Source organism: Equus przewalskii, chromosome 13 (genome assembly GCF_037783145.1).
Source record: "Equus przewalskii isolate Varuska chromosome 13, EquPr2, whole genome shotgun sequence".
In the NCBI taxonomy this organism is placed as follows: Eukaryota; Metazoa; Chordata; class Mammalia; order Perissodactyla; family Equidae; genus Equus; species Equus przewalskii.
The window spans coordinates 83,146,127-83,162,076 of NC_091843.1; the positions used below are offsets into that span (position 1 = coordinate 83,146,127).

A 15,950-nucleotide genomic window follows, 5' to 3' on the forward strand; every position below is an offset into this window, starting at 1 on the left:
TATCCCTACATACATTTTTAGCATTTTGTATCTTTATTAATTTCAGGAAATCTGAATAAAAATTCCAAAAATACAGATTGTGGCAAGTTCTTTTACTTACATATGACAGCATAATTAATTTAACTTATTTTTTCTTAAATGTTGGTTGTCATTTGAATGACAGCGTTGCACAGTAAAAAACAGGCTATAGGGTTTGTCTCAACTCCTTAGTTTTCGTGTACCCTCTGAGCACTCAGTTTTTATGTCTGTGCGTGAGGATAGTAACAGTTTCTACCTTACAATGTAAGCATCAGAATACAAAACTCAGCTGGCAATATTGACAGCTATTATGTGCCAGGCCTCATTTCATATATTAGCTCACAATCTTCAAAACTCAATGAAACTGATATTATTATTGTCTCGACTTTTTTTCATTAATCAAAGAAAGGAAACAAAAAGTTCAATAACTTCCCCAAGGTCATACAGTTAGTAAGTAGCAGAGCTGGGAATCAGAACCAAGGCTTTCAGGCTCCAGACCCTGCACTTTCCCCATCACACCGTATGTCTCTGTACCCGGAGCAATTCGTAAACTATAAAGGGATACACACATACTAGTTGTGTTGTTGTTGTTGCCACTAGTAGACTCCACCAACACTGTCTAACCTAAGAGAATCTAGAATTTTGCCTTTCCTGGGTTTCTTAACTAGGTGTGGCTGCCCTTTCCCTCATCACTGCACAGACAAATCACAAGTCCAGCCAAGGCCTCTCTTGGTCACCCCGCTCAAGGTAATCTCAGCCCTCTGTGGCCTGGCGGCAATTTTTTCCCCCAGCTTTACTGAGATATAATGGAAATAAAACATTGTGTAAATTTTAAGGTATACAATGTGATGATTCGATATACATACATTGGGAAATGATGACCACAATAAAGTTAGGTAACACGTCCATCACCTCACATAGTTACCTTTTGAGTGTGTGTGGTGAGAACACTTAAAATTTACTTTCTTAGTAACTTTCAAGTGCACAACAGTATTATTAGCTACAGTCACTATGCTGTACATTAGGTCCCCAAAACTTAGCCACCTTATAACTGAAACTCTGTACTCTTTGACCAACATCTCCCCACCTCTCAGCCCCTGGGAACCACCAATCTACTCTCTGCCTGGTGGCCCATAACATATTCTACTTCTCACTGTGAATTTCAGACCTGTCTTGTGTCCCTCCCTGGACTGTAAGCTCCTTGAGGACATCGTCCATCTCTGGTTTCCTTTATTCATCTCTGCATTCCAGAAACATCTTCATGCCTTGTGCATAAACATTTTCAAATGGTTGAATAGATGAAAGTTCAACATTATTTCTAGAGCAATTAGCACAATTATTACTAAGAATAAAGACTGACTAATTATGACAAAAAAATCATTGAATTTTTTGCATTTATATTAAAAAGCCTCAGTCTTATATAAATCCATAGTATTGACGAGATGTAACTATAGTGGATATTTGATTTTTCAGCATCCAAACACACTTTCCATGTGGGAGAGAAATCCCAAAATAAGTGAAGGCGGAGCCCCATTTCTCAGCACTAAAGCCAAAGGGAGGTATTCCCCATCTTGTCATTCGAATGCCTTCAACTGACTCTATGATCTACCCTTCCAGTAAGTCCTTTTCTGCTTATCAGTCAGGTTCAATTATTTGCAAACAAGTATACCTAATATAGCACAAGTAAATGGTTTAAAAGTCTTGCTTAATAATTATCTATTTTCAAAATTATCATCTCAAATTTTTTAAATGCTATGTATTTATCTAGTAATTTTGACTAGAAAATAAGTGACACTTTTAAGATTACATCAGAGGGGCCAGCCCCATGGCCAAGTGGTTAAGTTCGTGCGCTCCACTACGGTGGCCCAAGGTTTTGCTGGTTTGGATGCTGGGCGCGGACATGGCACCACTCATCAGGCCACCTTGAGGCAGTGTCCCACGAGCCACAACTAGAAGGACCCACAACTAAAATATATACAACTCTGTACTGGGGGGATTTGGGGAGAAAAAGCAGAAAGAAAAAAAAAAAAGACTGGCAACAGTTATTAGCTCAGGTGCCAATCTTAAAAAAAATAAAAATAAAAATAAATAAATTACATCAGAAAGTTTATGTATGTTATAATCTATTTTTATGAGAAATATGCCCAACAGCACAAACAGGAGTAATCAGACATCAACTCTGAGACATCACTATTCATCAGAACTCCAAGGATCACATCTCCAGATGAATATCTACAACCTTAGGTGTGCTGGTTCTAAAGCAGAAGACACTCTACTTTCAATTCCACCCAAAGTGTTCCGAGGTTTTGATTTCAACCTCTTGACCTGGCACTCCAGTATTCAGCATTTTGGACTCCTGGTTATTTTCAAATCTCAGTACTCCCAGAACATGGCACTATTATGCCGGTAGCAGCAGCTTGACTATCCATCCAACGTTGGTCCCTTCCCTGGAGAACGCAGTCTCCCCTTTCTCAGCACAGCACCTAATGTACGGACTTGAAGAACTCTGCTCTGATGACTTTAAAGGAGGAGAAAAGCAACAAACTAGTTTCAAGTTGCTCAGCGATTTTTTTTTTCAGTATATTTAAAAAATAGGCTGCATTTTTCTGCTGTGCATGCAGTAGGCACGCATGTATGCTTTTTTTTAAAGATTGGCACCTGAGCCAACAACTGTTGCCAATCTTCCTTTTTTTTTCTTCTTCTTCTTCTTCTTCTCCCCAAAGCCCCCCAGGACATAGTTTCATATGCTAGTTGTGACTGCCTCTGGTTGTGCTATGTGGGACGCCGCCTCAGCATGGCCTGATGAGCAGTGCCATGTCCGCGCCCAGGATCCAAACCGGCAAAACCCTGGGCCACCAAAGTGGAGCTCGCGAGCTCAACCACTCGGCCACGGGGCTGGCCCCCCATGTATGTTCTAATAGACATTTCAAGCAGGGCTCATTTGTGAAGAGTAAGCAGAGAAATGTTTCTTCCTTATGGACCACAACACAAACACGCATCTGTCCCAGAGAGCCGAAGTATAGTCTCTTGCAGGTAAGAAAATAAATTTACTTATCTTTTCATGTCCTCTTCCTGGCCTCTGGATCCACTTAAAATCTGTTGCTTTTGCATAGGTGATGTTTTGTCCTAACGCAGGTTAGAATAAACCTTTTGGCTAATAAGCCGTCCCCTAGGTTTTGCTTCACATTGTCCAGTACCTTTTCTTTAGTACATTTTTAAGTCGGGGCTTGATTTTTCAGTGAGATTCTACTCCCATCATACATCTTAACCCAGCATCCTACTTCTACCCTAATTCCTCATGAAGTTTCAAACGTTTACATGGTTCAACACATAATTCTCATTATATTGCCTCTATTATTTGAACATTTCAGTTTGAATATTCTGAATTAGTTAAATAATTTTTCATTATTTTTCTTAATAACTTTCACTGTTTGCTCTTCACATTTCATTTTAGTCCTTAAAATCTCTTTTTAATCTCCCAAAATTCATGTTCCATTTCATTATTATGACTTTGGCTAGATTTACTAGCTGTTTACATAAATAAAAGTGGCATACATGAACATTCCCAAAAATTCTCTACAAATAAGATTCTAAATTAAATTATCTGTCAAATCATTTTCTATTTTCTTCTCATTGTAATAATTAAATAGAATCATTTTTGCCTCAGTCCTTAAGTACCTCTCTAATCCAGAGATTTTTCCTTTTCAGCAAGCTGTCTTAACTCTCACTGTACTGGCCGTGGTAATTTTCCCCCGAAAATATGTTCTTTCCAGCTCATTTTCTCTAAGAGGTTATTATAAAAACATTTTTAATAATTCTAACAATTCAAGAAACAAGCCAAATTCCTCTCCCTAAAATTTCATTCTTCATAATTTCTTCTCACCCTTCATTTATCCCTCTTTCTGTTTTGCTCAGTCATAATTTTTGCTCTAGGAAATCCCTCCATTGGTTCCATTCACTTCTGCCCAATCTGTTTGACTTTTCCTTTATATCCTCCAGCCCCTTCCCATCCATTTCTCTTCCACAACTTGACCTCAACATATCATTGCAACCATTTCTTCCACAATTCATCTTAAGGAAACTCCGGCTCCAAACTGGCCTCTCACTCTTCCCCAGGTATGCCATGCTCTCTCCAGCCCTGCACGCACCCTTCTCCCCTTCTCCAGTGCTCTCCAGCCTCTTCAGAAAAGCCAGCCTGTTACTTCCAGCAAGTTGCTGGGCAGAGCAGAGGAACTTCACTTTTATTCTCCAACTTCCTCCAACTCAATCTTTCCTGCTTTACTGTCTTCCTCTTCTGTGCGCTCCAAGATTCCTGCTCCAGACCATGGACCAGCTTCTTCCTCCTCCTTGAGGATTTATATAACGCTCTCATTCCAAACTTTCTATTATTCTTCCTTTAGGCTGGACTTTATTTTGGTTTGGCTCATGCTGCATTTGAGAAGGAATGATTCTTTGGCTATTTCTTTCACCCCATTTCTCCAAAAGCATCCTTCAGGTGTGCAACAAGTGGACAAATCTTCCGCATGAAATAGCTGGGTTACATTTTTAATTCTATACCCCTACTCCCTTAGCCGATAACAGAATGGATCTCCAGAATAATCAAACATTCAGTTGCTGAACAAAAGAAATGTCTCTTCCCCTATTCAAAAGCAGCCCTTCTGACTAATTAAAGAAATATGTCAAAATGGTTCCCCAAAAGAACCCATATGTCAGCCAAATAATTAAATATTTTGAAAATGAGAAGAACCACTTGATCTTCTTTTCCATAGAGACGGAGAACAAAGAAAAAGAGAAGAGACAGAGAAGAAATAAATCAGGAGTCAAGCTGAAATAAATATAGAAATCTCTAGTTGTAATGAAAGGGAGAACTAAGGAAGCTTAGGACTCTGGTGAAGCAAAATGCCATTATGTATATGCCTGAGGTTTCTGGCTAAGGTCTTGTCTAACATTTGCCATCGGCTTGTGACAAATGCTAAGCCCCTAAAAGGGAAGATGGGACATAAAAAAGCTGCTGGAATGATCTGTTGGGGAGTAGATAGAAGCCTCTGGTATAAAAATAATTCTTTAACACAGTATGTTTAGCAACAATGGGGGGAAAAGACAGTGGGCACTCAAAGATGTCAATGCTTTGTGAGAATGGACTTCATAAACTACAAAGCACTATTTGAATATAGGCTGTTTATTACTACTTGACAGAGGTGCAATTACCTCTCAGCCACTGCTGGGCAGCAAATGGTATTAACGTGTCCCACCACCTGTCCCAAAAGGAAAAAAAGTAGTAGTTAGGGGAAAAAAGAACACTGAGAATGAGTTATTTCTTCTCTTAAATCTATGTTACCCCACAGGGAGCTGGGCTCCTTTAGGTCCAGCTAGTAGAGATGAGGCACCCAGAAGCAGAATGCTGTCTCAGTATGGCTGTTGGCCTTCGAGGATCAAATAAAAACACGTGCTTATAGAAGTGGGGCTGCTGCTCAGCTCATTTGGACGCCCACCCTCGAGTCCTTGGGACTTTCCATTCTCCTTAGCCAACTACTCCTGTGGTCTCTGAGAAGTATCAGACTACAGAGTAAAGATAGATAGATGGTTTGAGTCCTGAGTCTCCTGGAGACAACAGCAGTACTCTCTTCCTTATAACTTATCAGAGCAGTTCAAATAAGGCACTATCACAATTTTCCATCTTTGGGCTGTAAGCAGAAATGGTTAGAAATTCCTCATTACTGGTTCATTCAATAAATACTTGTTGATGCTGTGCCACAGTCAATTCTGTGGGTATCAAAATGAGTAAGACAAATAATATATATGTCATATAACTATTACTCACACACACAGAGCCATGAATAAAGCTCATCACTTTGTAGGTTGTAGGTACTCAATATTAATTTCCTTCCTCCCTCTTTTTACCTGAAAGCCCTACATTCTAGCTTACTATTTTATAGGGGACACGTAAACAAATAATAATTCTATTATAGTGCAACTTGTGATACAATATATGATGCGATGTGATGTGATGTGACGTGACGTGATGTGGGAGTGACAAGAGCAAGTGGTATATTAGCTGAGCCTTAGGTGGCAGTTGGCCTGGTAGACACTAGACAATACAGAGGAATAAGAGGAAATCACAGGCGAACAGATTTGCGTTTCAAGAAACAGAATAAAGATTTCTTCTGGAATCTAAGCCAGTTGATAAAAGAAAAGGTAAAGGCAATTTAAATGGGAACTACTTGCTTTTCCTAAAAAAAGAGGTACAGAAAGAAAATTCAGACCACCAAAGAAAATAATTTTTACTAACAATCAAATGCAAAAGAAATTCTAAATATCTGTCGAAAACAAGGCTAAGTGAACTATTTTTGAAGCAACAAAAAAAGACCCCTGGGCAAGAAATTTTATAGTCATCCTCTTTCTAGGTCGGAACTCTCTTAGAATGAGACAAAGAAAAATCTGGACCTGGAATAAGAGGAAGACCTTAGGAATCCATGCACCACACTGACAGAGGTTTGTTTAACAAACAGATGAAAGAGCCGAGTAATCAGACATCACAGGAAAAGGGGACGGATTGAGGGGAATAAATGAAAAATTATGACTCCAGAGTAAAGGGCAATACATTTTTAGAACACTCATTAGGTTAAGTTAGGTAGAAAAGAGAAAAGAAATTATGAGACTGTGATAAAGGCAAGAACCATTTTTCATGTTTCTCCACAAGAAACCATTCAGTGTGCTCTGCAAAACTTAAATTTGATATTTTAAAGTACCTGAATAAGCTCTAAAAGAATTCTGGAATTTAAAAATTCCGAATACTCATTCTATGCAACACAGAATGGAGAGGGGGAGAACAAGGAATACTTCCACATAAAATAAGTGACTTGTTTTGGTTTTCCTTTATTAAACATTAATGAAGAGCATCTTAAAAGTATATAAATAGAATCCAAGAATGCTAGGGGTTTTTTTCAAGAAATAGAGAACCATCATGAAGAAAAGATCTTAGGAAGTATACCAATTTCATTAAAATATAATTGGACTTGCAGGAACAGTTACTGTGTTGTACTGTAAGGGGAGCTGTGGGCACGTAACAGCCAAGCACCCGTCTGCTCGCAGCCACTGGCCTCGGCAAGACCCACTTCCAGCTCGAAGCAGTCATGTTTCAACACCTCCGATTCCCTAATGCTGACAAGCTAAACAACTTGTTTTGTCTCTGGGAGCTCTTCTCTAGTGATTAACTGCTTATGGTGAATACTAATTATATGAAAGCACCGTATTGAAGAAGTAGTGTCCTATTTCCTCTACCTACAGCCTCAACATGTCTTTGAATCGAGAAGGTACAAAGTAGAGCCATCACAATGCAAATCAAGAGAGACATTTTCCCTCTCCGTCTGGTAAATAAACGTATCTCCTTCTACTTTTTAGTGTAACCCAGTTCACTGCCAAGAAGCTTCCTTTAACCTCTGGGCTCCAAACCAAACAGAATTACAATAAAGTGAGTGTTGGAGAGGCCTGTAATAACCACGCGGATAAATCTGCAGCAAGAGTTGGTGAAGTAGTAAGCTATCAGTGTCCTCAATTCCCCATGTCCCATGCTGAAAATTTACCCCAAATTGTCAGTTCTTAGGAAATGCACCTCAGATTAAAATCTTCTCACCAGGGAGTCTATGAGAATTTGTTCTTGTGTTTTAAATCCTAAGTGCTTGCTAAACCGCCAACACGGCAAAATTAGAGACCATTAAACAATATAAGGCAGCAAGTGATTAAATCTACCAAATACACATTCAAAGCAGCTTAAGCTACTTTTTAATTAAAAATAAAATATCACTGCCTAAATTCAGATGTCTTAGCTATCCAGACAAAGTTAGAAGGCTGTTCAGAATGCAAAATGCTGCTGAGAAGGCCAGAGAGAAATGGGGTAGGTGGGTGCTGGGGAGTCGGCTGCTCGGGTCCCTGGGCCCAGAGTCGTTTAGCTGGAGGACATGAAGGGGGCAGTCAGGGCTGGGCTGCGGGGTGAGGACTCCATGTGGCTGCTGATGAAATAAGCTTTATTAGCCAAGGCTTCCAAGGAAACAGGGTGTTCCACCTTCTTGGCAAGGGGACGGGGTTGAGTAACAGCATCTCAGGAAGCTAAGGATTAGAGACGTATAGATGGCGAGAGGAAACGTTACTGCTATTTTTAAGTATAGCTTAAACTAATTGATAAATGGTTCTTGAAATAATAATTAGCGTTTGGGGAAGGAAGCATGGGGGCTTCTGAGTTAATGGGATCGCTTGAGATTGAAAGAAATTTTTACTGTAAAGTTAGAAGTAAATAAACAGTGTAGCTTTAAGTTGTTCCAACTTGTTTAAAGTAAAGAAAAGAAAAAGAGCCAGGGGGCTTAGTCAACCTTGGGCAGGAGGCCAAGAATCTGAAGATCAGACTGAAGTCTGGGATGATATCATTCACTCTGAAGTCTTGATATTCTTCCTAAAGCATGAGAAAATTTACTGGTAAAACTTTACCTCACCCACAGTTTTCTTATTTTTAACTCTTTTTTTTTCCCCTCTCAAGAATAATTTTCCAAATCTGCTTTCTGCCTTACACGCAAATGCTAGGAATTTACATGTAGCTTCTGACATGGTCTTACCTAAAAAGCTTGCCCTAAAGTAAAGCACGGGCACTTGGTAGCTGCAGGAATACAGGACGTGATACTCATATTTAATCACCTCGTTGGTCGCTGTGCTCTCAGTCACTTCAAAATCATCCAAGGGTAGCTCTAAAGCCTCCTGAAAAAAAGCAGAAACAAAAACACAACGTGTTTGTCAATAAAAAAAAGTACACTGACATAGACAGGGAAAGATGAAGTTTCCTTCTTGCAAAATAACAGTTAAATAAATATAGGGCTATGAGGTCAGGAAAGGGAGTTCCCACAGTCATGTTTAACATTTGAGTCCTGGGTAAATAGTAAAACCAGAAAACATTAGCATTAAGTAATTCCAGATTGTTTTTGAGAGACAAAGCAGCTCTGGGTAAAGAAACAGGAAGAAAAAAAAGCAGAAAGATCTATTGCAAGAGCAACTCTGAAAAATCTTTACTGTACAATTTTAGCACAAGATGATGGCTACGCAAGCTACCTTCCTGCCTACCTGTGAAAGCTAAAAACATCCCTACAATTGAACAAGAGGCTGTGAAATTGTCCCTAAAGATTCTATTGTACTTGCCAAAAGATGATTCATTGTGTGCCTAACAGTTCCCAGTTCCATTTTGAATAAGAAAGTTATTTTGCAAGAGGTCGAGTTTGTTAGGTACATTCAAAACCTGAGATGCATCCATTTTCTTTATTATTGTGTTATCTTTGGTATATTTCTACAATAAATCTTGACTTAGAGTAGAAGGCAATTATTAATGTCAACTTAAACAGGGTTTTGTAAGCAAAGATGGTTATAGCCAGCTTGCTTCTCACCTCATCATTCTTTATTGGTTGATTTTTTATTATGTGTGGGGGTTTCTTAAGAATGTATCTTAATGTTTAGAAGCAATTAAAGGGACGTGTTGAGACAGAACCTGGTTCCATCCACATTCACTTACTTGCGTTGAAGAATTTCCTTTGAAATTAATTTAGTAGAAGGAAAGAAGCAGGTTGGTTTGGCTCATTTCTACCTCTCATTAAAACAGTAACAACAATGAACAATCGGGAAGAGCTACAGGAAAGATTTCAAACTTTATCAATATGAAATAAGCTTTCCTGCGGAGATAAGTAAAGCCACAGACTACTCTCCAGATCTGTATCTGCTTTACTAATTCCCCACTCACAGGCGGTTCATTGGGGAGATATTACACTAAATAAATCACAGCTGGAGAGATTTACAAAAGAGTTTTTCACTAAACTCCAGTACACACTATCAATTAAACACAAGGAATTAAGTAACCAGAGAGAGATCACTGAAATAAATATTCCAGATATTGCAAATTAATACAGTAACAAGAAAGAGGTTTTTCTGTTTGTTTATTTAAATTTTCATTAGGCAAAGATATCTATATCTTCTTTCAAAGCAATTCTTTTGATCAAATTCATTCTTGGGGTCAAAGATTATATCTTTGTGATAAAAAATAATTGCAAACACTGCACAAGTACATAAAATAAAATGTGACATTCCCCTCATCCCAGCACTTCTATACCTCAGACTTGTAACCATTTTTAACAGGTCAATGTGTACTTTTCTAGACTTTTTAATTTTTTAGCCTACAAACACACACACACAGACATACATCCATCCCACCTCCCCATTAAATCTTGCTATATATACATATATTCCTTCGATTTTCTCACTCACAATCATCCTACCACGTGCTGCCACCTCAGTACTATAGATCTTGCTTCTTCTTTTAATGGCTTCAGTGTATTCCATTGTATGACTATGCCACAGTGTTTTTTAAAAAAAAAATTCCACATTGCTAGATATTTTAGGTTGATTATAATTATCTGCCGCTACAACTAATCCTGCAATGAATATTTTAGCACATATACCCTTGTACACCTCTATTTTTCTATGGTGCAGATTCCTAAAGATGGTATTACTGCATGAAAGGGTATGTGCATTTTAAATTTCGATACTGCCAATCTGTCCTCAGAAAAAGGCTGTACCAATTTATATTCCCAGAAAAAATATATAAGAATGCCCTTTTCCATATCCCATAAATAGTGAGTATTATTTGTTTTTATTTTTACCTACTTGATGAATTTTTAAATGTCAATTTTTTGTTTTAATTTCTAGTTTCTTGATTACTAGTGAAAGTGCACATCTATTCATGTATTTATGGGTAATTTGCATTCTTCTGTGATTTGCTGCTTCTTATCCTTTGTTTATTTTTCTGACATTTAGTTTGCATTTCTCTTATTGAATTATATAAACTCTTTGTACATTAGAAATAACTTACGGTTGTGTATATATATATAATTGTGTACATATAGATAGACATATATATCTGCACCACAGAAAAACAAAGGTATGCAAGGATATGTGTGGCATCTATATGTATGTGTATATATATATGACATCTTTACTCAGTTTTCTTTTAACTTTGTTTCTAATACCTTTTATCCTAAAGATTTTTTTCCCAATCTGTGCATTTTCTTTCTGCAGCTTCTGAGTCACATGTCCTCGTTAGAAGGCCTCCTGCTTTGTCCCATCTTACCCTTAAAAATTATAAACATGTTAAACTTTTTTAATCCTCACATACAGACTCATACACACACAGACTCAGAGACATACATGTATGCTTTTAAATTTACATTAAGATCATTAATCCATTTGAATTTTGTTTTTGTGTATGGTGTGAGATAGCAATTTTCCCCAGATTTCTAATAGTCCATCTTTTTCCCATTGATTTTTAATTCCACCTGTACCATGAATTAGATTTGTGTGTGTGTGTGTGTGTGTGTGAGTGTGGGTTTATTCTGTTGTTCACTATTCAGCTATTATGTCTCTTCTCAGACAGTCACTGTCCACCCAATTCTTAAGTGAACACTGAATTGGGTCGTTAATTTCTGCATGAAAAGGCTACCTGAGACCCAGTCCTGGTAGGGAGGATAAAATTCCTGGAAAGAATGTCCTTCACTCAAACTAAAATTAAGCACTCAGGAATGTTCTAGGGTTGACACCAGGTACTGCAACTAGTGATCAATTGGGCATAGATCCAGATTCTCTAGAACAGTTCGAAGGCGCAAGGAATAAGAGACAGGGGGCAGAGCAAGCTTTTCGAAGAGCCTGTGAGAAGCCCCACTCTAATCACTGTGCTCATGGGCAAGTGACTGCCTTTGTGGGACGTAAGGGCCAGGAGGGCTCGTCCTCCAACTGGGAGTGCTGCTGTGTCACCCAGCCCCTTGCCCTGGGTAGCCATATCCGGGCAAAGACATTTTTGCATCCTTAACTCATATTTGATGAATCAAATCCTTGGCCTGTGTCTACTGGGATCTTCCCATCACGGTCACCTTCTTGATGCCCACGTGAACATCATCCTTCGAAATCACACAACTTGGAAATCTCAGACTTCTGCATATTTTCTGCTTCCCTTTCTAGGTAAAAGAGCAAGATGGCTTTAGAACTCAAGACTGAGGTTCTTGTCTTCTTCATCTTTCTGTTCCCAGAGACTCTAACACAGAGCTGAGAACCTCAGGAAGCAATATTTTTATTTCTGTAGTAGACGTGTTTCCTCCCGTCTATGTACACAACAAACTTCATAGGAATTTACCAGCAACTCCACCCCCACCCCAAAGTCTGAAAAGAAGTTAAAGGAGGAATAAAAATGCAAAATATCATCAAAGATGATATACAAATGGCAAATAAGCATATGAAAAAGACGTTCAGTATCATTAGCCATCAGGGAAATGCAAATTAAAACAATGAGATATCTCTACACATCTATCAGAATGGCTGAAATAACAAATAGTGACACCATTAAATGTTGGTGAAGATACAGAGAAACTCGATCACTCATACATTGTTGCTTGGATATAAAATGATATAAAATGGCCCAGTCTCTCTGGAAAACCATATGGCAGTTTCTTATAAACCTAAACACATAATTACCATATAACCCACCAATTACACTCCTGGGCATTTATCCCAGACAAATGAAAACCTGTTCATAGTAGTTTTATTCAGAATAGCCAAAAACTTGAAATAGTTCAGATGTCCCTCAACAGGTCATGGTTAAACAAACTGCGGTACATCCATTCCACACTATCCAGCAATAAAAAGTGCAAACTATTTACTTATTTATTTTTTTGGTGAGGTCGATTTGTCCTGAGCTAACATTCATTGCCCATCTTCCTCTTTACTTTGCTTGAGGAAGATTAGCCCTGAGCTAACATCTGTGCCAATCTTCCTCCATTTCCCTCATGTGGGATGCTTCCACAGCATGGCTGATGAGTGGAGTCAGTCCGCGCTGGCATCTGAACCTAAGAACCTGGGCCCCCAAAGTGGAGAGCACGGAATTTTAACCACTTGGCCATAGGCCAGCCCCAAAAGCACAAACTATTGATACACACAACCACTTGGGTGAATCTACTGGGAGTTATGCAACTGATTAAAGCCACTCCAAACAGGTTACAGATTTCATTTATATAACATCTTTGAAACGACAAAATTTTAGAAATGAAGAACAGAGCAGAGGTTAGTGTTGGGATGGCGAAGGGAGATGGGCGTAGTTATAAAAGGGCAACACGAGGAATCCTTGTGGTGACGGAACTGTTCTTTATCTTGACTACGATGGTGGATACGTGAACCTACACATGTGATAAGATAAAATTGTATAGAACCAAACACACACACACAAGCACGAGTAAAACTGGGGACATCTGAATAAAATCAGTGCATTGTATGAATGCCAATATCCTGGTTGCGATATTATATTATAGTTTTGCAAGATGTTATCACTGGGGGAAACTGGGTTAAGGATACATGGGATCTTTCTGATTATTTCTTATTTAGATAATCTACAATTATCTAAAAATTTCAATTAAAAAATGAAAAGGAAAAAAGTGAAGGGGGCTGGCCCCGTGGCCGAGTGGTTAAGTTCGCGCACTCCGCAGCAGGCGGCCCAGTGTTTCGTTGGTTCGAATCCTGGGCGCGGACATGGCACTGCTCGTCAGACCACGCTGAGGCAGCGTCCCACATGCCACAACTAGAAGGACCCACAACGAAGAATATACAACTATGTACTGGGGGGCTTTGGGGAGGAAAGGAAAAAAATAAAATCTTAAAAAAAAAAAGTGAAGCAATTTGAAGTTTGTTAAAAACAAAATTAAATTTCTAAGACCTCAGGTGCTAACAATACAGATGGCAGAGGGTTATGTTGATAAAGAGAGGCTGTCTGGAATCTGCTCTGCAATAACACAGGCGAGGGGTCAGCGGACGGTGGTGTAGAAGGGGCATGACTGGGCACGCAGTGATGATTGCTGGAGTCGATTGATGGGTCCATAGGTGTTCATTATGCCATTCTGTCGACTTTTTTTGAATATTTTTAATTCTCCAAAATAAAATTTTTTTAAGGCAACAAAAATTTCTGATACCATGTTACAATATACAGAATCACAGAACTCTAATAGTGAAAAGAACTTGAATCACTCCATCTAACCCAACACTCACCTGGCAGATACAATACGGCCAGAAAGGCTGCTTGTTTACCCAATGTCACTCAGGCAGGTAGGCCTATAACCCATGCCCGCTGACACTGAAACCACTGCTCTTCGCACTGCAGTATGCCACTTCTTAGCTATCACTAACTTGGACTGACGTTAGGGCCCCATAACATTAATATTAACATTTTGAGCAAGTTTGTTAACATTTTATTATTTTTTCTTTTATTATGTTTTTTCAAAAGGATTTGGGTATATTTAATTCAATGTTAAGAGTTACTAGAAAAAGAAGACACACACATTTATTTTCCTCAAAATGCTACTATTTCATTAAATGAGAAGCTACCTGTGTTTAGAAAATTACATTCATTCAAGGAGCTAAAAGATTAAGTGGTTCACATTAATTATAGAAACCTTGATTTTATTGAATTCAATTAACAATAAATTGACAGTGATCTTTCATTTAGAAAATCTGATATGAATTAAGCTTTACAACTAAATCCCATTAAATAGAGATCATGCTGAAGATACTTCATAGATATTTTATTGAAAGCCAATCCAGCTAGTACATTGGGCTTTGGCAATGAGATCCCTATCTCTATTTAGTCTACAGGAAAAAGTAACAGAAGGTGGAAAAATTTTTCTTCTATCACTAAAAATCTCCATTACTGAGCAAACAGAAGTAACGAGCCTTATTCCTAACGTCCCTGGAGGAAAAGAGAGTCTATTTGTTTGTCTTCTACCAGTCAAGTCTTTAATTCAAACCTAACATTAATGGGCCAGAATCACAGCCAAGTAGCCAGAATGATGAAGGGGCACGCTGGTTCAGAGACAGCCTTTAGCTCTATCCACGAGTGGACACGTAAGCCATCTAATCAATGGAAGACTGGCTATGGAACAAACCTCATTTGATTTTCCTGAGCCAACAGCCTTTTAATATTTTCTGAAGTGATAAAGACTGACGAAGCCTTTTGACAAACCATTGAAAAATCACTTCCTTAAGAAAGAATTTTAATTATTAAAACATCTAAAATAAATTATAAAAATAATCTAAGCAGGCCCTTTTTAGTTTCACTTGCTCATCATTTTACAGTGGGATGGTCTTTTCACTATTTTTACTCCTAGAATGACTCTTTTTTCATGATCTCTGCGGCTTTTGAGTAAGTGACTGTCACAAGAACCTGTGCAAGTGATGGCATTCTCTTAGCAACTGTAAAGGTAGTATCTGATACATAGAGAGGGCTCAACACAAGGCAGGCATGTGTCTGACAGCATCCAGGGTGACTCTGAAACCACAAAGGGTGGTCAGTAAGGTGATCTCAAGGACAGCATCTCAGTGCGCCTCCCCTTTTCCCAGTAATATTATCACTTCTACTCCCGATTTTTTTTTTTTATAATTTCGTATTCTGATTACAAAGCCTTTTTTTTTTTTTATAACGCTTTTTTTTTTTTTTAAAGATTTTTTATTTTTTCCTTTTTCTCCCCAAAGCCCCCCGGTACATAGTTGTGTATTCTTCGTTGTGGGTTTTTCTAGTTGTGGCATGTGGGACGCTGCCTCAGCGTGGTCTGATGAGCAGTGCCATGTCCGCGCCCAGGATTCGAACTAACGAAACACTGGGCCGCCTGCAGCGGAGCGCGCGAACTTAACCACTCGGCCACGGGGCCAGCCCCTACTCCCGATTTTTTTAAAAAGGAAAAAAAGAAGCCCCATTCTTTGCTCTCCCGGCCCCATCAGAGGGGAGTGAATTAGCGTTAGCACGGCCAACGTGGGCTCCCACTGAGAGGACGCACCTGTCTCCCGCGCGGGCTTAAGTCCTCCAATGTAGCCGGGCA

General features: G+C 38.9%; 1 protein-coding gene across 7 annotated transcripts in view; it reads right to left on the reverse strand.

Annotated features, from left to right (window-relative positions):
* The window catches only part of ATG10 (autophagy related 10), a 209,423-nt gene that overhangs the window by 69,180 nt on the left and 124,293 nt on the right, over nucleotides 1-15,950 (reverse strand). For all 7 annotated transcript variants that reach the window (XM_008530658.2, XM_070569784.1, XM_070569789.1 and 4 more), the window contains one exon: nucleotides 8,625-8,763. In XM_008530658.2, coding sequence (XP_008528880.2) covers nucleotides 8,625-8,763 — 139 coding nt within the window. The remainder of the gene's footprint in view (nucleotides 1-8,624; nucleotides 8,764-15,950) is intronic.